This window comes from Stegodyphus dumicola, chromosome 3 (genome assembly GCF_044657685.1).
Source record: "Stegodyphus dumicola isolate Sdum_Otavi_A_Nest chromosome 3, ASM4465768v1".
Taxonomy (NCBI): domain Eukaryota; kingdom Metazoa; phylum Arthropoda; class Arachnida; order Araneae; family Eresidae; genus Stegodyphus; species Stegodyphus dumicola.
The window spans coordinates 48309342-48332657 of record NC_140770.1 but is presented as its reverse complement, the minus strand read 5'-3'; the positions used below and the strand labels follow the sequence as shown (position 1 = coordinate 48332657).

At 34.2% G+C, this 23316-nt stretch overlaps 2 protein-coding genes across 3 annotated transcripts in view; one reads left to right on the top strand and one right to left on the bottom strand.

Moving 5' to 3' along the window:
• The window catches only part of LOC118183140 (uncharacterized), a 125766-nt gene that overhangs the window by 78127 nt on the left and 24323 nt on the right, over window positions 1-23316 (top strand). For both annotated transcript variants that reach the window (XM_085812859.1, XM_035352568.2), the window contains exons 13-14: window positions 13209-13556; window positions 15596-15782. In XM_085812859.1, coding sequence (XP_085668985.1) covers window positions 13209-13556; window positions 15596-15782 — 535 coding nt within the window. The remainder of the gene's footprint in view (window positions 1-13208; window positions 13557-15595; window positions 15783-23316) is intronic.
• LOC118183141 (tektin-1-like) lies at window positions 1488-8806 on the bottom strand. Its single transcript, XM_035352569.2, has 2 exons — window positions 7644-8806; window positions 1488-2200 (listed from the first exon to the last, which is right to left on the bottom strand). Exons 1-2 carry the CDS (start codon window positions 8409-8411, stop codon window positions 1721-1723), a joined length of 1248 nt encoding a protein of 415 aa, XP_035208460.1. The 5' UTR covers window positions 8412-8806; the 3' UTR covers window positions 1488-1720.

Below are 23316 nucleotides of genomic sequence, written 5' to 3'. Positions count from 1 at the left end.
CAAAAAAAAAAAAAAAAAAGAGAGAGAGAGAGATCGGTCGCATTTCGCTTTGCGCTGTTTCTGTATTGGACGCAATTTCCATTTCATTAAGAATGAGAAAACTTTCACATAGAATTTTATTGAAAGCTGAAACACTTCTATTGTGATCGAACAGCGGTGGACAAAAGTTAAAAGATAGGCGGGCGCCATGGTGCCCGTGGGCATAGGGTTGGGAATCCTTGCTCTAGATGGTTTGGGTCACCTTAAAAAGATCATCTTCTGATATTTATCACTTATGAGGGGTGATATGCCTCCAGAGCGTTTACTGTATTTTACAAACAGAACTTTTACTCTAACGGAATCCGTATAAAAAGTTAAATTTTACAAAACCATTATATTTACAGTGTTGAAACTGTTTTCGTAAAAACAGAAGCTCTGCAGATGGAAGTGCCTGCTTTTCAAAAATGTGTTTTTCGAAACATATATCTAAGATTACAATAGTTGACTGAATATAGTCGATGGCCATCTATTTTAAACATACTTGGTATAATGATTGAAAACAACAAAAGTGTTACAAGAGTTTTAATATGTCTGTTGTTATGCTTGAGGAAAATTTTAAGAGTGACTGAGTGAATTACAAGTGATTTCTTTCAGATTCAATATTAAATGAAGACTGATACGACACCTAATGATGAGCAAAAAATGAGAAAAGAAAATATGCGACAGGCTATTAATGAAGCTCATCAAAAGACTAATGACCATAATTTTGAAGAAAGGTTTTCCATCCGACAACTTTTATAGGAAAATAACATGGTATTTTTGTCTCACACACACTACTAACCAAATCTTCTTGTTCAGACCTACCTTTTCTGTTTTTACACTTTTTTCTGTTTAAAGCAAACTCCTAAAAAGCAGTTCTGTGAAAAGGCGAGGGGAAAAGTCATTGATGTGGATGAGATGCAAGAAAATCTTTGGGTGCTGTAAATAATATTTCGCTTACAGTGTTCCAAAACCGTTTCTGTGTTTCCGCAGTGAGAAAGACACTGGAAAAACTGTATCAATCCTGTTAAAGAAAATATTGAAGTAGATTAAAATATCAGAATGTAAAGTATAATATCCTTGTTAAAAATAAATGCGATTATTTTTGCATACCACTTCACATGTATTTTAAATAGAATTTGCTTGAGTACTTGAGATTCTAATTTTGTCCATCGGTAAAATACAATCGAATTGTTCTCTCAACCGTCAACAAGTTTGACGGTTAACAGAACGTTCTAAACTTTAAGAACAGACCTCACTTTTCAAAGAGATAGCATTTTAGAACGATAATATTTTGAGTATGTATAGTTTAATACTTTATACTTCTCTTACGTGCAAAATTCTATATAAACCTCAGCTAGTAACAATAAAGAAAACTAGAAATGTATTGCAGTTAAAAATCATACTTCCACGGAAAATCAGTGTAATCATCTAGAAAAGAAAAAATAATAATAATACCATCATAAGAGTGGCAGAGTGTGTCAAATTTTAGTGATCAAATATTATGTTTACATCTACAGGTACATTTAACATAACATAACACCAACAAACATGTGCTTCACCTTAATAGACACATAGCACTAAGTGAACGACTAATTTGTTATAACTAATTTTATGCTATAGCACGTTTTTGTAAATCAAGAAGTTTTCTTTAAAAGTAAATGTACTCTTCTGATAAATACTAGAATTATTTCCTGACGCTTCAGTGACGTATATGAGATACGTTTGTAAATGCATTTAGACATTTTTCTTGATCAATGTGAATGCTGTTTTTCTTGACTTCTATGTCTTTCTGGAGGGCCAGTCTTGTTTGTTCTAACTTTCTCAGCATTTCTTTAGCTTCTTTACCCTGGTCTCTCAGCTGATGTAGAGACAGGCTCAAATTTCTGACTTCCTCTTCGAGCTCGAAATCCACCATGTCTCGACATAGCTCATATCGCGGTCTTTGTCTGCGTTCTTCCATTCTGTTAGCGGCCAGTTCCAATGCAGGTAGCTTTTGGTCCATCGCCTGATCCAGTTTCAACAAAGTGTCTTCGACATCAAGGATTTGTTTCTGAACACGCGACAACCTCTCTTCTAGACTTTTCTGAGCATTCGATAGCTCTTTGATGCGATCAGTCAGGGCATGTATGACGGCTTGTCTTTGTCCGATGAGGTCGCGGTATGTTTGTTCTAACATTTCCTAGATAAAAAACACCATAAACATAATTATAGAAAAAACATTTGAACATAGATAAAATTAACGTATCTCATACAGGAAAAAAATGAATAAATTTGTGATTTTAAACTAATAATATACTTCAGCCTTAACATTTTATATTTAACCAAATAACATTTCCATCTCTGTACCTTCATATCTTGTAGCGCATGTAACGTAATACTATGAATGGTACTAATAACTAGCAACAAGAATCAGCGTAAAATAATTTACAGTACTATAGTTTTGAACGTCAAACAGAACCTTTTCTTTAGCTGCAGAATAGAAAGTCCTCCCCTTAGGCATCCCTCCCCTTTGCTGTTATTAAATAACCTAACCTAACCTTTAGCTGCAGAAGTGTAAGTGGGGAGAAAGAAACTTGCCCTGATATGACAATAGCAAACAAAAAATTCAAGAATGGTTCAGCTAAAAGAGAGAAGCAAAGCCACTGATGTCATCCGTTGACAAAAGCGTGGATGGAAAGCAACTATGAAATAATTTTTTTGGAAAGTTGAAAGTAAAACAAAAATTATAACTGGGATTATTAACCAAAATTGAAAGAGTTTTATGAATATGAAACACCTTTAACAATTTAATTCGGTAGTGAGAGATTTGTTTCTGAATAATTTTGGCTTCAGGCAAAAGAAAAATGGAATCTTTACCAGTAATATTGAATAATGAAGGATTTATTAGTTTCATTTTCCTAACAATGACTTATGTTCCTTAGTGTAAAATTTCAATGCTGCCCTTGTTTGAGAAATATATATTAAGCCACACTGGCAAGAAATACTGTAGATATCCCAGAAGCTGATATCTAAAGTAGGGTTTTTAAGTATCGAAGAAAGAATTTTATTGGTGAGGAGTGGAAATAAATTTTCGTAATGATACTAATATGGCTTCCCAAGCTTTTTTAGGAAATAAAAAAGAAATTTTTTTTTCAGTATTAACTTGTTCACACCACATAAGATGTCGGAGATTTTTAAAATTTGCACATTAGAGAGTGGGCGATTTCGTTCTCCAGGTTTGACGACTAAACGCAGAAGTCGTATTAATAAGGAAGCACATTTCTTTGGATTTTTCAAATAGGATTGTAAATTGAAAGATGTAGTTTTAATTTTTTTTAAAGTAGTGATCAAACAAACGGTCATCATGTAATTCCAGTTTGAAATTAGAAATATCTGAAATAGGCCCACAGACTTTCATTTAAACCTTGTATCATTGACAAATCTATAAAGAATGGTGGCTTGTAATCGCATAGAATTATTAATTACAAACATGCTTATTACTGCATGCACATTTTACATTTTAATTAGGTATTTATCTTGAAAATCCATCTATTAATCTACTTACAGATTACTTTGTTCTGTTGGAAAATTTTTGGATCGTTTGAATAATAGTATAAGATATTTCTCCCGCCTTCTTAGCATGCCTTCGTGGTGTAATGGTCAGCACACTCGGCCCGTACTCGAGAAGTCCAAGATTCGAGTCCTGGCTAGGGCACTGCACATTTTTCACGTCTTCCTGCTTCGATATTTCTCCCGCCTTCTTAGCATGCCTTCGTGGTGTAATGGTCAGCACACTCGGCCCGTACTCGAGAAGTCCAAGATTCGAGTCCTGGCTAGGGCACTGCACATTTTTCACGTCTTCCTGCTTCGAAATAACCTAATGTCTCCACAGTGGTGCCCAGACTAAAAAGGTGGTGAATGATGATTATCCACCACCAGGATTCGGCGACTGGGTTCCCTAATCCCCAGTCGCCCTTTAAAAGGGGGAGGTATATAAAATATTTCTCCTGCCTTCTTAGCATGCCTTTGTGGTGTAATGGTCAGCACGCTTGACGCGTATTCGAGAGGTCCGAGGTTCGAGTCCCAGCGAGGGCATTGCTAATTTTTCATGGTTCTTGCTTGAAAAATACATAATAGCTCTACACTAGATTCAAAGCAATTGTTCCATGTAGCGATTTTGCAGCAAGATACTGACTGAATTTTATAACAAATTCTTTCAGAAATTTTACCGTAGTTTTTTCTATTGTAAGCAAGTCCCACAAGTGGATGTTTTAGAATTGAGCTAAAAAATATTGCAGTTTATATATAAAAATTGTTGAAAGCTGGAATACATTGAAAAGAGCTCATACCAAAATGGTGACGTTGCTTGTTAAAACTGAAGAGTTGTTGTGCACATGATTTCCTGAAAATTTGGTAACTTGTTCTAAGCTGGATGCTCTAATCCTTAAGTACAGTTTCAGATAAAATATAATAAAAGAGAATGAAACATTTTTATATTTTACTTATATATTTATGAAATGTATCATAGTTTTATGTTATTGCATGTGTATGTACACACTGTTAAATTACTTATTAGTCAAGAAAATTAACTCATCAAATGGCTGGATTTTCATTATGAAAAACTGCTCAGCTATTTCTTTTGTTATATTTCAAGTATATTTTATTTAAAATCTAATAATAAAAAAAAAATAAATAAATCACCCATCAACAGGTCATTAAATTGTTTGAACTCCTGTCCCTAATCATTTTTCTACAAAGAAATTTAAAAATCAAAACAACTATAATACCACTGATCATCGTATACAAGTTCATGAAGTTGTTAAATGTATAGATATTAATTTCTTGTGAGTATTTGCTTGTTTAAAGAAACAGCTTTAAATTCAGTTAAACAAGCTAATAATAAATTTTATGCATTTGATGCTGGTACCTACTTCAGGTATCTTACATAGTTAACAAGTTAATTTAAAACATAATTTTACAAAATTTTATTGGGATTTATAAGAATCTTTTATATTTGATTAGATTTCATGACAGACTAGAACGGCCTCCAAAAGAGAAAAGTTTTGAAAGCAGGTATTAGAAATAATTCCGTTAACGAAAAAAATTCTAAAAATTATAGATCGAAGTTTGGAAGTAAATACCTTTACTAACTCTTACATATCAGGGTTACAGCCGAAAACATCGCGGCAAAAACATCGCGGACGAAAACGTCGCGGAGAAAACAACGCAAGGCGAAAACACCGTGATACAAAACATCGTGGGCGAAAACGTCGTGATACAAAACATCGTGGGAGAAAACATCGCAAAGAGAAAACATCTCAGTTCTAAAACATCGTGATACAAAATATCGTCGTCCAAAATAAAGCGGTTCAAAAATTTCGCAGTTTAAAAACATCGTCGTCGAAAATATCGTGGTAAAAAATAAAGTATCTACAAATCATGGCATGACGATAGCATCGCAGACATGCTTTTTTCAGGCTTTAGTAATTGTAAATGGATATTTCCATAATGATTTGTGAGCGCAAGATGGAAAGAAGGATAATCTTTACTTTCATATTTTTTATTAACTAATAAATTTTTGCTGAAAAAGTAAGAAGGAAATTTAAGCATAGAAAATTAAGGCAACTTATAGCACTTAATAGAATTTAAACTGACATAGTTAACTAACAAAGGTCATTAATAAATCATTTTTTATAAAGTTTTTACTGGTAATTTTTCATTAAAAGTATAATCTAAAAATATTTAGAAAAAGGAAGCTATGCAACTGCATGACCTTATCTATAAAAAATTGCTAATTATGAGATTATTTTCTTCACTTTTGTTAATCTAATACTCTTATAATGAAAATTATTTCTTGTTCTGCTTCAGTTTATTCTTAAGTTTCCTTCTTACTTTTTCAGCAAAAAATTATTAGTTAATAAAAAATATGAAAGTAAAAATTATCTTTCTTTCCATCTCGCATTTACAAATCATTATGGGAATATCCATTTAAAATTATTAAAGCCTGAAAAAAGCAGGTCTGCGATGTTATCGTCCTGCGATGATTTGTCGATACTTTATTTTTTACCGCGATATTTTCAACGACAATGTTTTTAAACTGCGAAGTTTTTGAACCGCTTTATTTTCGACGACGATATTTTGTACCACGGTGAAGAAGTGGGATGTTTTCTTCCACGATGTTTTGTAGCACGACGTTTTCGCCTTGCGTTATTGTCTCAGCGACGTTTTCGCCCGCGATGATTTTGCCGCGATGTTATCCGCGGACACCCATATTAGTATAGGTACTGCGGTACTTTTCCGTTTGCATCTGCTACGCATTCTGGCGAATTTTTTAGCTGTAAACAATTTCTATTATGGGTGTGTGTTTACAATTGAACGCACATACGCACCAAACGATGACGCTGTAGTTCAAGCCTAGCATATGTTTGGCTTCACTATCATAGGTTCCAAAAAGCGTGGCAGATGCACAACGGAAAAGTACTGAAACTGATGATAACTGAAGTTTTATGGATTTCATTTTGCACCTTAAAATTATTAGTTCTGTAGTTCACAAATATCTTATTTGTGTAGAGTCGATTTTATGGAAGAGAATCAAACAACTAAGTAATTTCTTTTTCTTAAAATTTACTACCAGAAGAAATTTTAAAAATGTAATCTAAGGAATTCGAAGAGATGAATAATAAAATTTTAAAATGGGGCGGCAATGCACAAATATTCAGTAACTAATCAGGGAGCTAATTACATCACGAATAGAATTAAAATATTTAAATAATCGTACATAATAAAATCATTTTAAAAAATGCAAAATTAAATTGTATTTTAATATTTAACAGCCATAAATAATGTTTAAAACATTACATTAAATTTATAGATATTGAAACCAATTACTTTTAAAGTAATGTGACGTCATTCATTTTATTATCCGCAACATAAAATTACATAAAATATCATAAACAATAAAATTTTTATTTCAAATAAAAATGCAAAATTAAATTGATTTTTAATATTTAGAAGCCGTAAATAATATTTAAAACACGGAATTTATGCATAATAAAACGCCTTATTTTTTAAATAAAATGACAGCGAAGTATCTGTTACTATAAATAACTTGTCTAACAATGGGTTTACCATAAGTCGTATCGCTCGCCTCCCCCCCCAAAAAATCGCCAAAATCCGTGCAACCGTCTACCAAAGTAGCACCCTTGGCCGTTCGATGGAATAATACATTACTGTAATAAATTCTCTCTCGCTCGTTCTTTTTTTTTTTTTTTTTTTTTTTTTCCCCAAAAAGACAGAAAAAATGACAGAAATATACAGAAATGGGGGAGTAAACTGATTAAATGGGTTGTCATACGAAACAAAATTTTATCAAAACCGCGTGGTTACGATGCCAGACAAACAATCGCCAAATTTGGCAGGTGGTTAAAAAAAATTACCATAAGACACCATAAAAAGAAGTTTGACATTTTTAAAAGGCATTGTTATCCAGAAATAACTCTTTTAAATCTTAGTAACTAAAATATACAATAATAATAAGTAGCTTTATCTTCGTTTAGAGTCTATATAATTTATAAATTTTCTTTTAAACTTCTTATATAAAATTTGCATATTTGTTTGAAAATTTAACAAATTATGCAACTTACTTCCACTCTTGGAACGAATTCGCTTGAAATCTTAATCATTTGCTCAGCTTTTTCAATGTTATGCCTTGTTGAACGTTCCCATTCGGCTAATGTCAACGCCGCTTTCTCTGGATTCATTAGACTTGGATCAAACTTAAAACTTCTAGAAGCTGAATTCTCTGGCCTACAGTTTGAGGCATGGGTGTCGATTTCAATTGCTGCTTGTTTGTCTGTTACATCTCTTAGAAGTCTTTGCTTTGCTGCTCGGTCGCAGATCATTTGATCTTCGATTTCCTGGATGGTTTTCTCAAAGATTGGTACAATTTCCTCTAAGTATGTGAGATATTTCTGGATTTCTAGTTGCGGTTTGTCTTGTACCATATCCACTCCAAGCCGCTTATCCCTTTCCATCATGGCCTTTTTACAGGTAGAAATTGGATCTCTGCAACTTTCTGCTGCCTTTTTTAACCTAGTTTTCAAGTGTGTAAAGTTGTCCAACCACTCCTGAAGCTTGATGATGACTTTATCCCCTTCATTGCGCCAATAATCGACATCTGCAATCCGCTGATCAAACTTTCTTTCAACTTGGGATTTATGTTTCTCGGTGCGCTGAGTTGTTTCTTTGCACAGTCTTTCACTTTCTGCTACGACGGCTTCAGACTTGGAACAGTTTCCGTCAGCAAGGTTGTACTGAAAAGTGTTATTGAACTTCCAGTCTAGTGGTGAATGCTGAAGAAACTTTGAATGCGGGAAACCTGGAGTTCTGAAAGCGCTAGTCCTAATGGACATAATGAATACCGATTAGATTTGATGCCTGCGATAAAAACGACTTAAATACTTATCATCCAAGTGCTCCAATGTTAATTTTAACAGGTATTCCTTTTTTAAATGAATCTGCCAAGATAGCTTAGCAGCAGAATCGCGAATATGCTACTTTTTCATTTGCGTGATATTAAACAGCGGATGCATGAGGCAAGCGCAAGGAGTTGTATTGCGCATGCTCTGCTTCGAGACTAGTCCGTTGGAGAAAGCTGACTTTATTCCCGTTGCTAGGCGTTTGAAAGTATTGGTTGCTATGGTCAAAGTAAGAAGACAATACTTTAACAGAAAATTAAAAGTATCGATCTAGCCATACGTATCGTAATTTTCTGTTTCTTAGCAATCCATCGAAAGCGAATCGTACACATATTTAAGAAAAATAGATTAAACCACTCATAAAACGAACGTATTCGTAAAAATGTCATTGATCTTACACGTATTTTTTAAATTTGAAGCATCTGTACTCTAAAAATTTTAATTTTGAAATTGTTGCCATTTTTCATAATAATTGAAGTAAAAAGAATCTTGTAGAAATGGCTATTGAAATGTTTATTATAATAATTTTAAACATAATTATTTGCAGCTTAATGTAATTAGTTTTCCCAAAATAAAAATATTGTTAAGGTTTTCATTTATTTCATTATGTTGAGGAGTGAAAATAGATTTTAAGTTAACATCAATTACGCAACAGTATTTTCGTTTTATACTAGGAATAGTTAAATATGTCAGCGAATTTCTAGCTACTTTTCCATATCTGCATACTAACAAATCCAATTGTATACTAAATGTGTATTCCCTGAAAGCAAGACTGGATTTTGAGTTTCAGTATTCAGTATTATTAATTACAGGTATTTACACACATTTTTAGAAAGGATTTCGATTATTAATTTTTTAAGCAAGTGTTTTAGAATAAAAGTTTCAGGAAACAGCTTATTATTTGAAATGACAAATATCGTCTGTTACATTAAAATGTACTCTTTTATGTCGCTGTGTCTTTGTTTCTCGAAAAGAGCTCTTTCTAAGCGCAAACCCACCACGATTGATGGTATCTAGAAAGTAGTGGAAAAGGAACAGAAATCATTACTTTTGAAAATTTTGCAAAAGCCTTCTATCTTGAAAAAATTACGACGCCGACTTATAGTCCAGAATAAAGGCTATCAGACTAAATATTAAAAAAAAATATTGTTTGCATTTTAAACATTAATTAAACGGCCTCGAAATCATTCTAAAAATGTGTAAACATCCTCTGTATAATTAAGACAAATTAACACGCCAAATAAGTACTAATTCAGAAGACAAACAACAAAAATCAGCTTTATATTTACAAAATTTCCACAGGACTAGTTTCGATGGTTTTACCGAACCACCATCCTCAGCTGCAAAACCGCAAAAATGGAGAATCCTCTGTATAATGTTTAAGTACCAGATACCAAATCATATGACATCAGTTTAGTGTTTATTGATGAAATCCTGTTTTTGTGGGAATTTGGAAATATTGTTTTTCTTTAAAAATAATTGCCGACCTCAAAATTAACGATTCTAAATTTGGTGCTCTCCCCCTAAATTTATTTGTTCTCCCAAATTCGAGATCCTTCCATGATTATATAACAACCTCAAATTAACCAATCATAGCTTAGATTATTTTCTGCATGTACTTAGTATAAATACCTCTTGCAAATAAACTGAGTCATTCTTCTCCTAGCTTCCGCCACGTCAAGATCCACGCTGCTTTGCTTGTTCGTCTAAAATGATATCGCCCCGTTAATGTGTGTATACAAGAAATTTTTGTAATTGTTTAGGACAAAAAATATATTGTCTACGAAAGATTATTCTAATGTACCTGGAAATAAAGATGGTAATTAGCTGAACTTGTTTTGGTATGAACATCTTCGTCGCGACTGCAAGCTAATTCCTCCTATACAGTAAATTAATACATATATATTATGTATATATATATATAAATTCTGGATACATTTAAGTTTCGATTTTATATGAACTTTGATGTCTTAAATGAAAATTTATTTAAATCTTTCTTAGTTTTTGATCTCAATTCCACTAGAAGAACGAAACAAGTTTTCTAAACATATTAATCAACTTTTGTGAAACTTTAATTCATTTCCCACTGCTATAGAGTTTCAGTAAAAGGAGATTAATTTTTATACTTTTATAATCTTATAATTTTGTATATTTTTTCCTTTTCGCATTTTTAGTCCAAAGGGGCTTTGTCCTTGAAGGACTATTGTTTTCGTTTTGGGATTTTGCGTCTAAACCCTATAAACGGCGTATCACTTTTCAAATCGTTGCCACCAAAGAATATCGTCCTGTATTATATTTGAAGAAATTAAATAATGAAGAATCTGCATAAATGTATGTATGTTTCCCGCATTGTGATAAAACAACGGTACCTAGAGCCATCCAGTTTTGAATGACGTAATCCTACTGTGAATATGGGCATCTGATAGCCAAATTTGAAATTTGGAATTTGTTTTATTATTATCGATTTCATATTTTGTAAAACTTCAATGAATTTTTGATTAACAAACTCAGCGATTTAAAAGCGCGCAATAGCAACATTCTACGGGGAGAAAGAGCCTTTTTATGTCCAGCGCGCGGATCTGTGTATCGGAAATTCTAAAGATATGCTCAATTTAAAATTATTTTGCGACATTGCTGTTGAATTTGAATTTTATGGTTTAAGTAGGGGGGGGAACGCCCCTTTGGACGTAATTTAAAATCTAAAGTCTTTTAGATTTTTTATTTTTTATTTATTTTTTATTTTTTATTTATTTTTTTTTTTTTCGAGTTTGTGCTACTGATGAATTCTTATTTTAATTTTGATATCTTTAGATACAGTGTTTAACCTCTTATCCACGGTTGCAATTATTAACATTGTTGAGGAATGCCTTGCTTTGATTCCAATTTAATTTTAACTTTAGATGCTTTAAGTTTAACCTACTTCAATCCTGCAGCGATAGCGTAGGAGTGGTTAAAAGTTCTTTTTTAAACTTTTGGCCTATTACTATGTTTCTTTTTATATGTATGTGTAAGTATATATATTGTTGTATTTAACGTGTTCTCATAAGGAACATCACATAATGCATGTTCGCTTGCAGAACAAATCTGAAGTAGCACTAAGCAGTAAGCTCAAGAACTACTCTCTGAGATTCTTTGATCAATTGGCTCATAGCTACTCATCAGAGCCTCGTGTTTACGGCTGTGCTCAAGGGTAAGGGACAGAAGTACTTACTAACCACCAGCTGAGTTGATGTACCGCCTGTTATATGACTATCAGCATTTGTACTCAATTAGTGGAGCATTCTATTGTTCTAAGCCTAGCCAAAAATCTCTATCAAATATTAAATTTGTAGCGGAATTTATAAAGTTACTTCGGAAGATGGGTATTTGTGACCTGTGGTTATTAAACAGACCCTGTCAAGACTTTGACTGTGCTAGATGTGAATGAGGTGTGACTAGATGTGAATGAATGCTAGTGCTTTGACTAGATGTGAATGAGGATTTTAGCAATGTTTTATGCATTGCGATTCTGAGTTTACAGAAATGTTTACTCTAGAAGTCAGTCGTAACTTGGAAAGAAGAAGTTATTTTGATGCATTACACTGAACAATATCAACTGAGTATATTAAAGTACATCATATGTGCTGTTCACATATTTGCAAAGTTCCTGTGTAATATTTGCTGTTCACATTCATAGTGTCACATTCACTTGTGTTATTCACTGGAAAGCAGTCCAGAAAAATTGGTCCTAGGTTTCAAAAACGCGTTCTTTAATAACAAACAGAATGTTATCTACTTGGTGGAAAATCGCCAAATGTTGCCCATTAAGAGACAGAAATTGTCGGCAGTGTCCGGCACGGAGCTGTATCCTTTGCTCTTATGCTGTGAGATGTCCATATAGTTACAAAGATATTCAGCTCAGAATTAGACAACTTACAAAATAATATATGAATTAACCACTTACAAATGCTCTTATCAGGTTCAGTGTTTCTCCTTACTTGCTTTGGGAACATGCAAAGACCTGACTCGGAACAGGGAGCTTACTAAAGCTATGTTCAATAAATGTGGGAAGTAGACAAGATACACAGGAAGGGTATACGAAACCCTTTATTTTTCACTCTTTACAATAATTTCCGGACTTCGGAATACAGAGACCAACCACTTGTGGTCTGAACGTAAGAATATAAAAATATTAACTAAACTCTAACTTAACTTTGAAATAATAAACAATTGCCTCCGAGAAGATTGGCCGTATATTAACAGGAAGCCGTATGTAGTACAGAGAACTGTTACACTACGATACGTTTAAAATTATTAAGAGGATTAAACCTCTGGCCTGGAAGGCAACCAGCAACCGAGTAAAATCTGCTAAGGCAAGCGGCCTGCTTCTACTAACTCCTTCCTCTCCTTTGCTTGGCAAAAAGCCACAACTTAAGTACTTGGCGTTCGCCAGACAAATTTGCATAAATAAGTTAAAGCTTTTAATTCTGGCCGGAAGTAGAAAATAAGAAGTGATAGTAAAGATTTAAAATAAAATAAACGTTAGTAAAACTTAAGATCCTTACACTCTAAGTGTCAAAATTTCAAGATTGAACAAAATAACCAATAAAACAAATTGTCATGCAAAATGTACTAAATAAATTAACAACAAATATAGGTAAATAGCATTACAGAAATACATTAAAACAAAATTGCAAACAAATAAACACAAATATCTATATAAATAACAAAAATACATTCTTATTCTTCCAGGTTCTTCTGTCCTTCTTCAAAAGTGAAACTTCACTATCCCCTATCGATTTGCAAACTGTTGCTGATATTATTTCGGATGTCAGCCATCCATCTCCATCGTTCTTGACTTCTCTCAGTGAACTGATTAAGGAAGAAGGCTTGGATGAAGGCATTTTGAGTTCTCTTTGCCTCAGCCTCGGTCATCTCGGTTCGAATGCCGAACCGACAGAAAAGAACAAGGTATCAGCAGCTTTAACAGAACTGTTGAAGAAAAGACAAAATGAATGTCGATCCGACCCTCTCATTTTAGATGTTTTGGAAGCTATAGGAAATCTAGGATGTGAAAATACAATTGCCCATGTCATAGAGGTAAGAATGATATTTTAATTGATTTTTTTTACCGCTTATGTTACAAATGATTTCTATGTTTTTAATCATTGCCTAGTTGAGAAATCCATAAAAAGAGTATTTTTTTTTAATTATTGAAAATGTGAATGCATCGGTACAAATATTTTTGATTCTTTGTATTTGACTACTGACTGTGTTACTAATTACTTTTCTGCAAGTGTATGAAATCCAATTAATTAATTTATTATTTGCTAATTTGAAGCTTCTGGTTTTGTCATAGAGTTTAATCTGTGTGTAGTGAACTATCTGAAGATCTAGAAATTCGATAAAATTTTGTGAAGAATTGGTATTATTAAAAATAAGGCGTTTGAAATAAATTTGGGAATTTTCTATATTTTGTTAAAATTGTTTAAAGTAATGGAATCATCAATGCATCTCAAAATACGTGCATAATAAATAAAATCTTTTTCTTGTGTTTTTTTTTTTTTTTTTAATCTTTATCCGGCAAATGAAATAAAAGTCTTTCTTTTCTTGAAAATTTACTCATAAAAATAAATTTACTTCTTATTATTTTATATAATATTAACAATAAATTAATTCAGAGATAGATAGATTCAAGAACAATAGATAGATTCAAGATTAATATGAAATTGATAACAGACACATATTCTATCTCTCTAATTGGTGTAATAAAAGAATGAAGAACACACGAATCTGATACTTCCGGATAGTGAATTTTTAACAGTGCAGTTTTCGTGACAGTAAGATTTTCTTATTTAACAGTATGCAGGTTTAAAGCATTCGACTTAATCAAGTGGAATCTCTGTGATTTTCTTTTTTAATTTCGTACTATTCGGTCAAATCTAAAATAATGCAAATGTAACATTTTGGGTTTCTACAAAGATAAAGTAAACAATAAATGATGGTTAGATCTTACAACTTTATAATTCTGAGGCTCAACAAAAATGGCTAGAAATTTACACACATGGTGAATTAAAATTAAGTTAACGAGAAAGCGTCAATAGAAGAACTATTGGTTCTTCTTATGCTATGTATTCTTTCACTTTTCGTGACTGAGTTTGATAAAAATAATGAAACATTTGTTAGCTGCTCACGGAAAAAAATCTCCATTCGTTCAATGATTCTAGATGGAATCCGCAGCTTCATGTCAACTAAATTAATAAATATCTAAACGCTTTTCAGCGTTTAGATAGTTCTAATTTACTTTATGAAAACAGAACCGGTGCTAGAGCCGGTGTAACCGAAGATGCAGTACCGGGCGGCAGAATTTAGGGATGGAAAAAACTTTAGAACTTAGAGAAGCACCGAAAAGGAAATTTTAGGTAAAGGAAAATTTTTAGAATTTATTGTAAGCAATGGGCAGCAGAATTAGGTGCGACAAAATTTTTGGAATTTAGAGAAGCAACGGGCAGTAGCATTTTATTTTAGATATCAGAAATTCAAAATTCTGTCTTTATAGAACTTTACGAAAATATCAAAAGCGTTCCTGAACGTTTTGAATATATTCTTAAATGAATTCAAAATCTCTTAAATAAATTGAAGGGTTATCACTTATATTTCACTAACAGGCGATCACCTCTGCAAGTGTATACCTGAATTATTTAGCTATACGACTGCGAGGCAGATTTAAGAAATTCGCATAAAACTGTAAAATATTATGATAATAAAGCGACGTTCTTCTAATGTGATATACGTTCTAAAAAGAAAATCGACTATTTTATGAAGAGAATCTGGAAAACACTTTTTTCGAAAGAGAAAAAGAATTAGAAAGGTTTCATTTATCTGCAAAAGTTACGCAAAGCAACTTTCCATTTCTCGTGGGAAAATTTTTTAATATTTGTGTAAAAAGACGAAGGAAATTTCAAAAGCGTACATTTTTTGCTTACATTTCAGCCTTAACTTGATAAAATTTTACTGTGTTCTTTTATTTTCTAACCAAAAATATGGAAAATAAAATGAGCAAGATATTTATGCTATTACCAGAAATAAAATATCGTAATTTTCTAATGATAAATGGTCTGAAACAATTTAATTTTTAGGTTTCTTCTAAATGCAGAACAAATGAAGCTGTTCAAATCGCTTGCGCTCATGCGCTGAGACGTTCCAGCCATTTAGAATCAGTGCAACAGTGGATGAAGAATATTATTACTGATGGAGACTGCGAAATTACTCAAACAGTTATTGGTTCACTTATGGATAAGATACAGGACCAAGAGATGACTCCAGGTGAAAGGATTAGTTCTGTTATTTTATAACTTCTAAGATGTTCTAGTACTATCTGGGGAACTGCTTTTTCGCAAACTTAGTATGACTTTAATAAGTTATGATTAATGATTGGTCAGTTATTCCGTCTCTTACTACTTAAATAATATGACATTAAATAAAACTCAAGGTTAAAACTAATATATGACTTTATTAGCCTCAACTCATGGTAATACAACTAAAATAAAAAATAGTAACAAATTAAATTATGCGACTAATTAGTAGAAAATTAAATTATCGTCAGCTGCTGCGCAAAGGCAACTGCTTCTTGGTGGCAAAATGGTAAAAGATGGCAGTAGTACTGTTTTAGGTATTGTCTTGTCTCATCCATGTCTTAGATATTACTCAGACTAGCTGTTGTTACCTGATTCAGATTTCGCAAAGAAAATCCTCCTGTCACGCTCAACATGTCCACACGTGGCACTGATATGGAGCCACGATTTGCTAGAGGTAGGGAATCAGGAAGCTGATTTGAAACTTTTATATATCTTAATAGTTGGGTTGGTTAATTTGATTATAGCAAAACACTCGAGGGCTACCTGCCTAAGGGAAGTGAGGACTTTCGTGGAGGACTTTCTAAGGAAAACTGGCTCGGATACGGGATCACACATGGGAAAAACAACAAAAACGTCCATTCATCCGTCAGGAAGTTTAGCGGAATTCTAACCCCTGGCCAAACTACCACTGTTCAGCGATTTTACCGCTCGGCCGCTGATTGGCTCGTATTAGATGCACAGACCGTTTTGAGAAACCCGTAATTTTTTGCGACATGATTTCTAGTGAAAGGGGTTTTAAAATATTGAAAGAAATCAAAGAACATTTTGAGAAACCTATCAAGAAATTTAGGGTGCAGAAATGTTTCTTCATTCATGTTATTTTCCTATTGAAATACCACTTATATCTAATTCTTTTATTATAATAAAAAGTGTATTATTTCAAAAAAATAAATGTATGTTAATTAAAAAATGTTACTATACAGCTGTCATTTTTTGGGCTTGCGAAACATAGAAAACCCGGTATTCGAGTCACGGATTGTCTGATAATCAGTCAGACCTGTTACCATATACACCAATATAGCAGGCACGAAGAAAGGCAAAAGTTGCTTATAATTTCAATTTAGCTGTTATTGAAACAATACATATGAATTACTTGTAATGAAATGTGGGTCCATTATTCCAGTCTAATTAGTTGGTAATATTTATTACATTAGACCGAATATGGGACAATTGTATATGTTAAAGTAAACATTCAAATTCTTGAATTGTTTTACAATATGAGATGTAGCTTTTAGAAGACCCTTAAAATAGATCAGTTGATGCTTTGAAGCTGTTTTGTGTCCTGAAAGAAAAAGTAATCTAAGTATTATAAGTGCTATAAGTTAAAACTAAGTTTATATTTTCTTTAAATGTAAATTTCTTTAAATGTTTATATTTATACTTTAAATGTAAAAATTAAGTGATAAATTCTTTTAAAATAATTTTTAAGACAATTGTATTTATTAAATCGCCTTTTTAGAAGAAAACGTACCACTTAAAATAATTCCCTTTAAAGAAATTCGAGTTTATCATTTATTCATGTCATATCTAATGGAGAAACTTAACAGGAAATTACAGTTCTCAATGGCAAGTCATTTTAGAAACGATACAAGTAAAAGATCAAATTGTGTTAAACGTAAAAATAAAAATTTCAAAAGCTTCACACATTTATTAATATTTAGTTTAAAAATTAAAACTGACTGTACAACATTCTGAAGTATTACTACTATCATAGAGAATGATTAAATAAAGTAAAATTGGATTAACGCGATGAACTTCCATAGTTTCTTGACTGATATCCCGAAAATGTTAGAAACGTAAAGAATTGCGAAAATATTATTTAAACATTTAAAAGAAAGCCATTATTAGGTAGGAAAAACAAATTTTCCTAGAAAACAGGGAAATCACATTCAATGTAGTTTTAAGTTTATTTGTTTGTATTGCAATTTCTAGCGCAAAACCTTGCAAGGTTATGTGAGGCAAATCAACGGTTGAATCGAAGATTAAAAAGTCTGTTAAAAATTGCACGCGTGCAGTTCGAATAAACACTGCTAACTATTAAAACTGCAATACAAGGAAGAAATGATCTGACGAACGTCAAAAATCACAGGAAAGGAAGAAGTTTGGAGATGCAAATTATTAGTATTTCAAGTCATTTAGACGACGCAGGAGGAAGAAACGACATCTGAAGCACTGCATAAAAGAAAAGGTGTGTAATGGATTTCTTATTCTTCTTTTACAAAGCTATTTCAACTGGAGAAACTTCATTTTTGGACATTTACATACGTCAGGACCCTAAGTGGGCTCATTCAGAAATCTGGAAAGAGCAGGAGTAGTGCATCTCCCGTTGCATGCCAGAATAACCAAAAACGTATCCAAGGATTTCTCATTCGGAAAGCGCTTTGTAAGATCGGAGTTTGCTAAGAATATCGTTTTATGCCTCGAATAATAATAATAAATGCTTACGAGCAAGTGTCAGAATTCGATACAGGCAGGATTGTTGCCTATCGAGAGTGTGGATTATCGTTCCGTGATATCACCTGTCGCACTAGTCGACATCCAACTACTGCCATGCAAATATGGAATCAAATGGGTTTCTGAGGGTCATACTGAACGGCATGCAGGATCTTAACGCCTAAGAGGACAAACATATTTTGTAGCCCCAAAATATGTTTGTCCTCTCGCAAACCGTACAACCACATCACGGACCATTAGTCAAGAAATGGGCATGTTTGCAGCACGCCCATTATTTGCTCGTACTGTGCGTCGACGTTTGCAGCACCGTGGACTATCAACAACACGGATACCATTACTTCGGCCTCCCTTGACAATGCAACATAGAGAGAGACGGCGACTCTGGTGCGCCGAAAGACAAAGCTGGTTACAGGAGTGGCAAAATGCGATCTTTTCAGATGAGTCCCGTTTCTGTATCTGATGGCCGTATTCGTATCTGGAGGTTCCGAGGAGACCGCAAGCCGTCTGCTTGCATTCGATATCGGCATAGGGGCCCTGCACCTGATGTGATGGTTTGGGCAGCCATTGGGTACAAGTCACGCACATCTGTAGTTCGGATCGACGGTAATTTGAACGCATAATCGGTATATTTCTGACATCTTACGTCCAGTGCTTGTGCCGTATCTTCGAGGCCTGCCAAACGCCATCTTCCTACAAAATAATAAGACCGCATGTTGCACGTCGTGTTCTTACCTTCCTCGATGCACAGGATAAGAATTGGAGGCTCCCTTCAGCCCACCTGGACACGAGTGTCCCCATAGCTCAAAAGAAGGGGCCCCGTAACGATACACAGGGTATTCGATTACTGTCTTGGCCTGCACGGTCTCCAGATCTGTTACAAATTGAAAACATCTAGCCATGGGTTGCTGAGAGACTGGTCCGCCACCCTTCTCCTGATAATACGGTTGATGACGTGTGGTATAGACTTGAAGCAGAATGGAATGAGTTGTCCGCTTCTGTCATCTAAACCCCATTCGACTGCATGCCTAACTGGGTAAGGGCGTTTTAGCTGCCAGGGGTGGCAGCTGTTTTTACTAATTTCGCACCCCTGTAACCCCCCCAAACTGCTTACAAATTTAATTATTTTGTTTCCATGCCATACACTTTGAGTACAATAAATATCTTTTTTGTGTTTGATTTCCTTCATGGTATTGCAATTTTAATGGCCAGCAGTGTAGGTTAGGCTGTATAAAAATGAGAATAAAAACACATATTGCAATTTATAGTAAAAAGCCAATATTTTCTAAAAACTGAAATAATTTATGATTATATTGTTTCCTTATTATGTTTTCTAAATCTAGTTTGAAACAATTAAAATGTTTTAGGTAAATAGTTATAAGAAAATATTTTAAACTATAGCATTCCAGTAAAATGTAACAAATCGTCAAAACTGAATTCCAGTTTACGCAAAGTGTCTCTCACATTTCGGAATGATAATTTATCGAAGATACATACGATATCCACGAACTCCTCCGACGCACCTGACATACTTTTGCTTTAGCTCTTTGGAAATTCACGAGATTTGGTTCAATAGGAGATCGCCGAAAAATGCTTAAAACTTTCATTTGTTTTCTGATGGCATCTTGGCATTCAGAATTCCACCAAGGCCTCAGGTATTCGGAAAAGATATTTCAGCTGCTTGAACAATTGTATCGGCAAGAATCCTCCCAGCATGATCAATTTTCACATCATTCACCATTTCTTCAGTGAAATAGGCATGATGTGAAAAGAATCCCAGTCTGCTTTATTCAACAAAAGATGTATTGATCAGGAGACAGAAGGTCTTCTGTTTCCTATTAAAGTTTACGATGATTGGGAAATGGTAGCTGTTAAATGGATTATTACCAATACAAAAGGAGAAGAGTGATAGAAGATGCGGAGAGACTATGGCAATGTCAATCGAGTGGAAGATGCTTGCTGTCTGATGAAAGTAAGTATTTTCTGCATTATTGAATATACAGAGACAGTAGTCAGGGAGTAGTTTGATCTGCTTTAGCCATGGATTTATATCTCTAATACCCCACAGGGGATTGTGACAATTGAAATTACCAACGAAATTAAATGGTTTTGGAAGTTGGCCAATTAAATCGTCTAAATCTCCCTAATTTGGAAACTGTCTAATCCTAATAAATTCTCTAATCCTCTCTCATGTGGAGGAAAATAGGTGCTATAAACGGAAATTAGTGTCGGGATGTTCACCTGTACGACAACTGCTTAGAAAGGTGTATCCAAGGGAAGTGCACTTGAAGGACAGTTAATTGAGGTAAGTAGACCTACATCACCGCTTGCACGTTCGTTGAAAGTGTTATCCTTTCTTATAATTGAGTATCTACGAAGTTTTGCAGGATTGTAAGGTTTAAGGAATGTCTCTTGTACTTCAATACAAACAGGTTGATAATTATTAATGAGCTGTTTATGTTTAATACCGTCAAGACCTTGGTGGAAGCTACAACTGTTCCACGATACGAGATTGACCATTAGGTGCGTTTATTACTGCGATGCTCTTTCTTTGTTATATGAGACATGACCTGCTTTGGAAGATCTCCACCTCCCTCTATTTCTACTAAAGATTCGATGAAATTAGAAAAAATCTCTTAGATATAGCTTCAGCTGGAAGTTCTGTTTTTAGATGAGATCGCTGTTTACTTATTGACGGATAAAATTTGGTAGTTTCAGCATAAGAAGTATTTATTCTTAGTTGACCAGTGCCTAAACATTTTCTTAGCTTCAAGACAGAAGATTTTTTATAGCTTTAATATTTGTTTTATATTTGTTTCTCTTCTTTTTGGTTAGTTCAGGTTCGTGAATATGTGAATATGACTGATGGTCGACATGCCAATTTACACATTTTGGATTGGCAATGCAGTCCTGACTTTCATGACCGGTCATAGAACGGCAAGCACATACCATGTTTCCACGACGTGCTTACTTACTTACCACCAGATGAGTTGCTGTACCGCCTGTTATATGACTATCACCATTTGTACTCAATTGGTGGGGAATTCTATTATCGCTAAGCCTAGCCAAATATCTCTGTAGAATATTATAATTTAATTAAAAATTAAATGAAATTGTAGCTGAATTTATAAAGTTACTTCGGAAGATAGGTATTTGGGACTGTGGTTATTAAATAGACTCTGTCAAGACTTTGCTGAATGATTTTTTTTAAGATCGCTTTCAGATTTTCGCAGTTCATTGCCAGGTAGTCTATGAGAGTTGCCTTTACATGATCGAACAGCTGACACTGAAAATAACGCAGATGGTTCGGCATGTAAGGTCTGATGCGAAAGTTCAGGTCACTTGCCTTAATGGACTTCAGTAGCTCTGTAAATGATAATGTCAAGATAACATACTTGTATATTGCATTAACAAGTTGCCCATCCCTATGGATTTTAATTCGGAGAGTCCCACACACGTTTTACTCAGCCAGTTAATTTAAAAGTACTTCCTCAGAAACTGATATGAAGTCTGTTTCTGAAATGACACCTCTGGATGTGTTCAAATAATTATATAGAGGCACACTAATAGAACGCTTGCCCAAAAAAGAAGAGAAGTGTGCATAAGATATAGCCTCTATGAGCAGAGATCCTGAATGTGGCTTTTTTATGTTGTTTGACTTGTCAGCTGAGGACACAATATGCTTATATACGAGAAATGGCGATAAATTTTCTAGTTGACCAGTGATCACTAAGAAATTAGGACATTTGATGCTCTCGTTATCAATGGTAGAAGTACATACTCTCTTAACAATTCCAGAATTTTTCGTTTCCATGTGACTGGGAGAATTTAAAGATGCCATACTGTTAACAGAAAAGATTCAGGCATTACCGTCCCATCCACCATGGAGCCCAACGAGGAGCGCAGATCCTGTGTCAAGACTAGCCAGCCCTATATGCAGCCTAAAGCCCCACAGACCGCTTTCTCGAAAGCGGGAACTTCCGGAAGCTTATCTCCAAGCCCCTGACATGAAGGACTAGTGACCAGCCGATCTACACTAGGGCAGATAGCTAAATGCCTCCCTTTCGGGCTGAAGCAGATGCCAAAGCAGCGTGTTGGGGACAGTATCTCACTCCTCAACTAACCAGGATCCTCCTTTCCAGCCGTTAGGGTTTCTACTCACGGCAAATGCGTAGGCAGTTTACTTACCATGGTGAAAAGAAAACAAAAGAGTAGTAACTGTTCCTTGCAGTGAGCCCTGTCCTTCATAACTGGAAACCACTACGGAGAAGTGAAAGATGAGAGAAAAAGGAAAAGAGAAAAGGTCATTGGGGCTCCAGAATTGTGACTCCCGATCACCAAGAAGGTAAGCCACTGAAAGAGCTTCACCTGTTATACTTTAGCTGGGCATATTGGAATAGCTTTCACGCCTAGGGGTAGCCTGCCAGAAGTTACGCGTCCGACGTACTTCTTCCCTTCTGTCCTGTGACACCTCCCCGCCACATTAAAGTAGCATAACAGGACTTGGGGAGAGGAAAAAAAAGGAGCACAGTCCAAGATTCTGTAGAAAAGTTTCTTTGTTAATACAGTTATTTTTCATATATATTGTTACGAATTTGGTATTTAAAAAGCTAATGTTAGTTCAATTATAAATTAAATGGTTTTATTTCTCGCGCAGTGCAGCGCGTGACGAATATTAAAAGAAAGCTAAGCCAGAAAATTGAAAATACAAGAGCGCGTGCATTAAATAAATAAATATCTCTTTTTGATTTCGAGAAAGTACTGGAAAATTCTAGCGCGTGATTTTGAAATCTTATAAAAGGAGGTAAACATCTCAGTTCGTAGTAGTTGCTTAGTTTGTTGTTGTTTAGAAAACTGCTCTTGTTGATTGTAGCGAATTCGCGGATTAGCTTTCTTTAGCTGTTTTGAATTACGTTCTATTGGACATTTGAGTAGTTAAAAGATAACTACTGTGAGATATTGTAATACTGCATGATAATTTGAGAAAATTT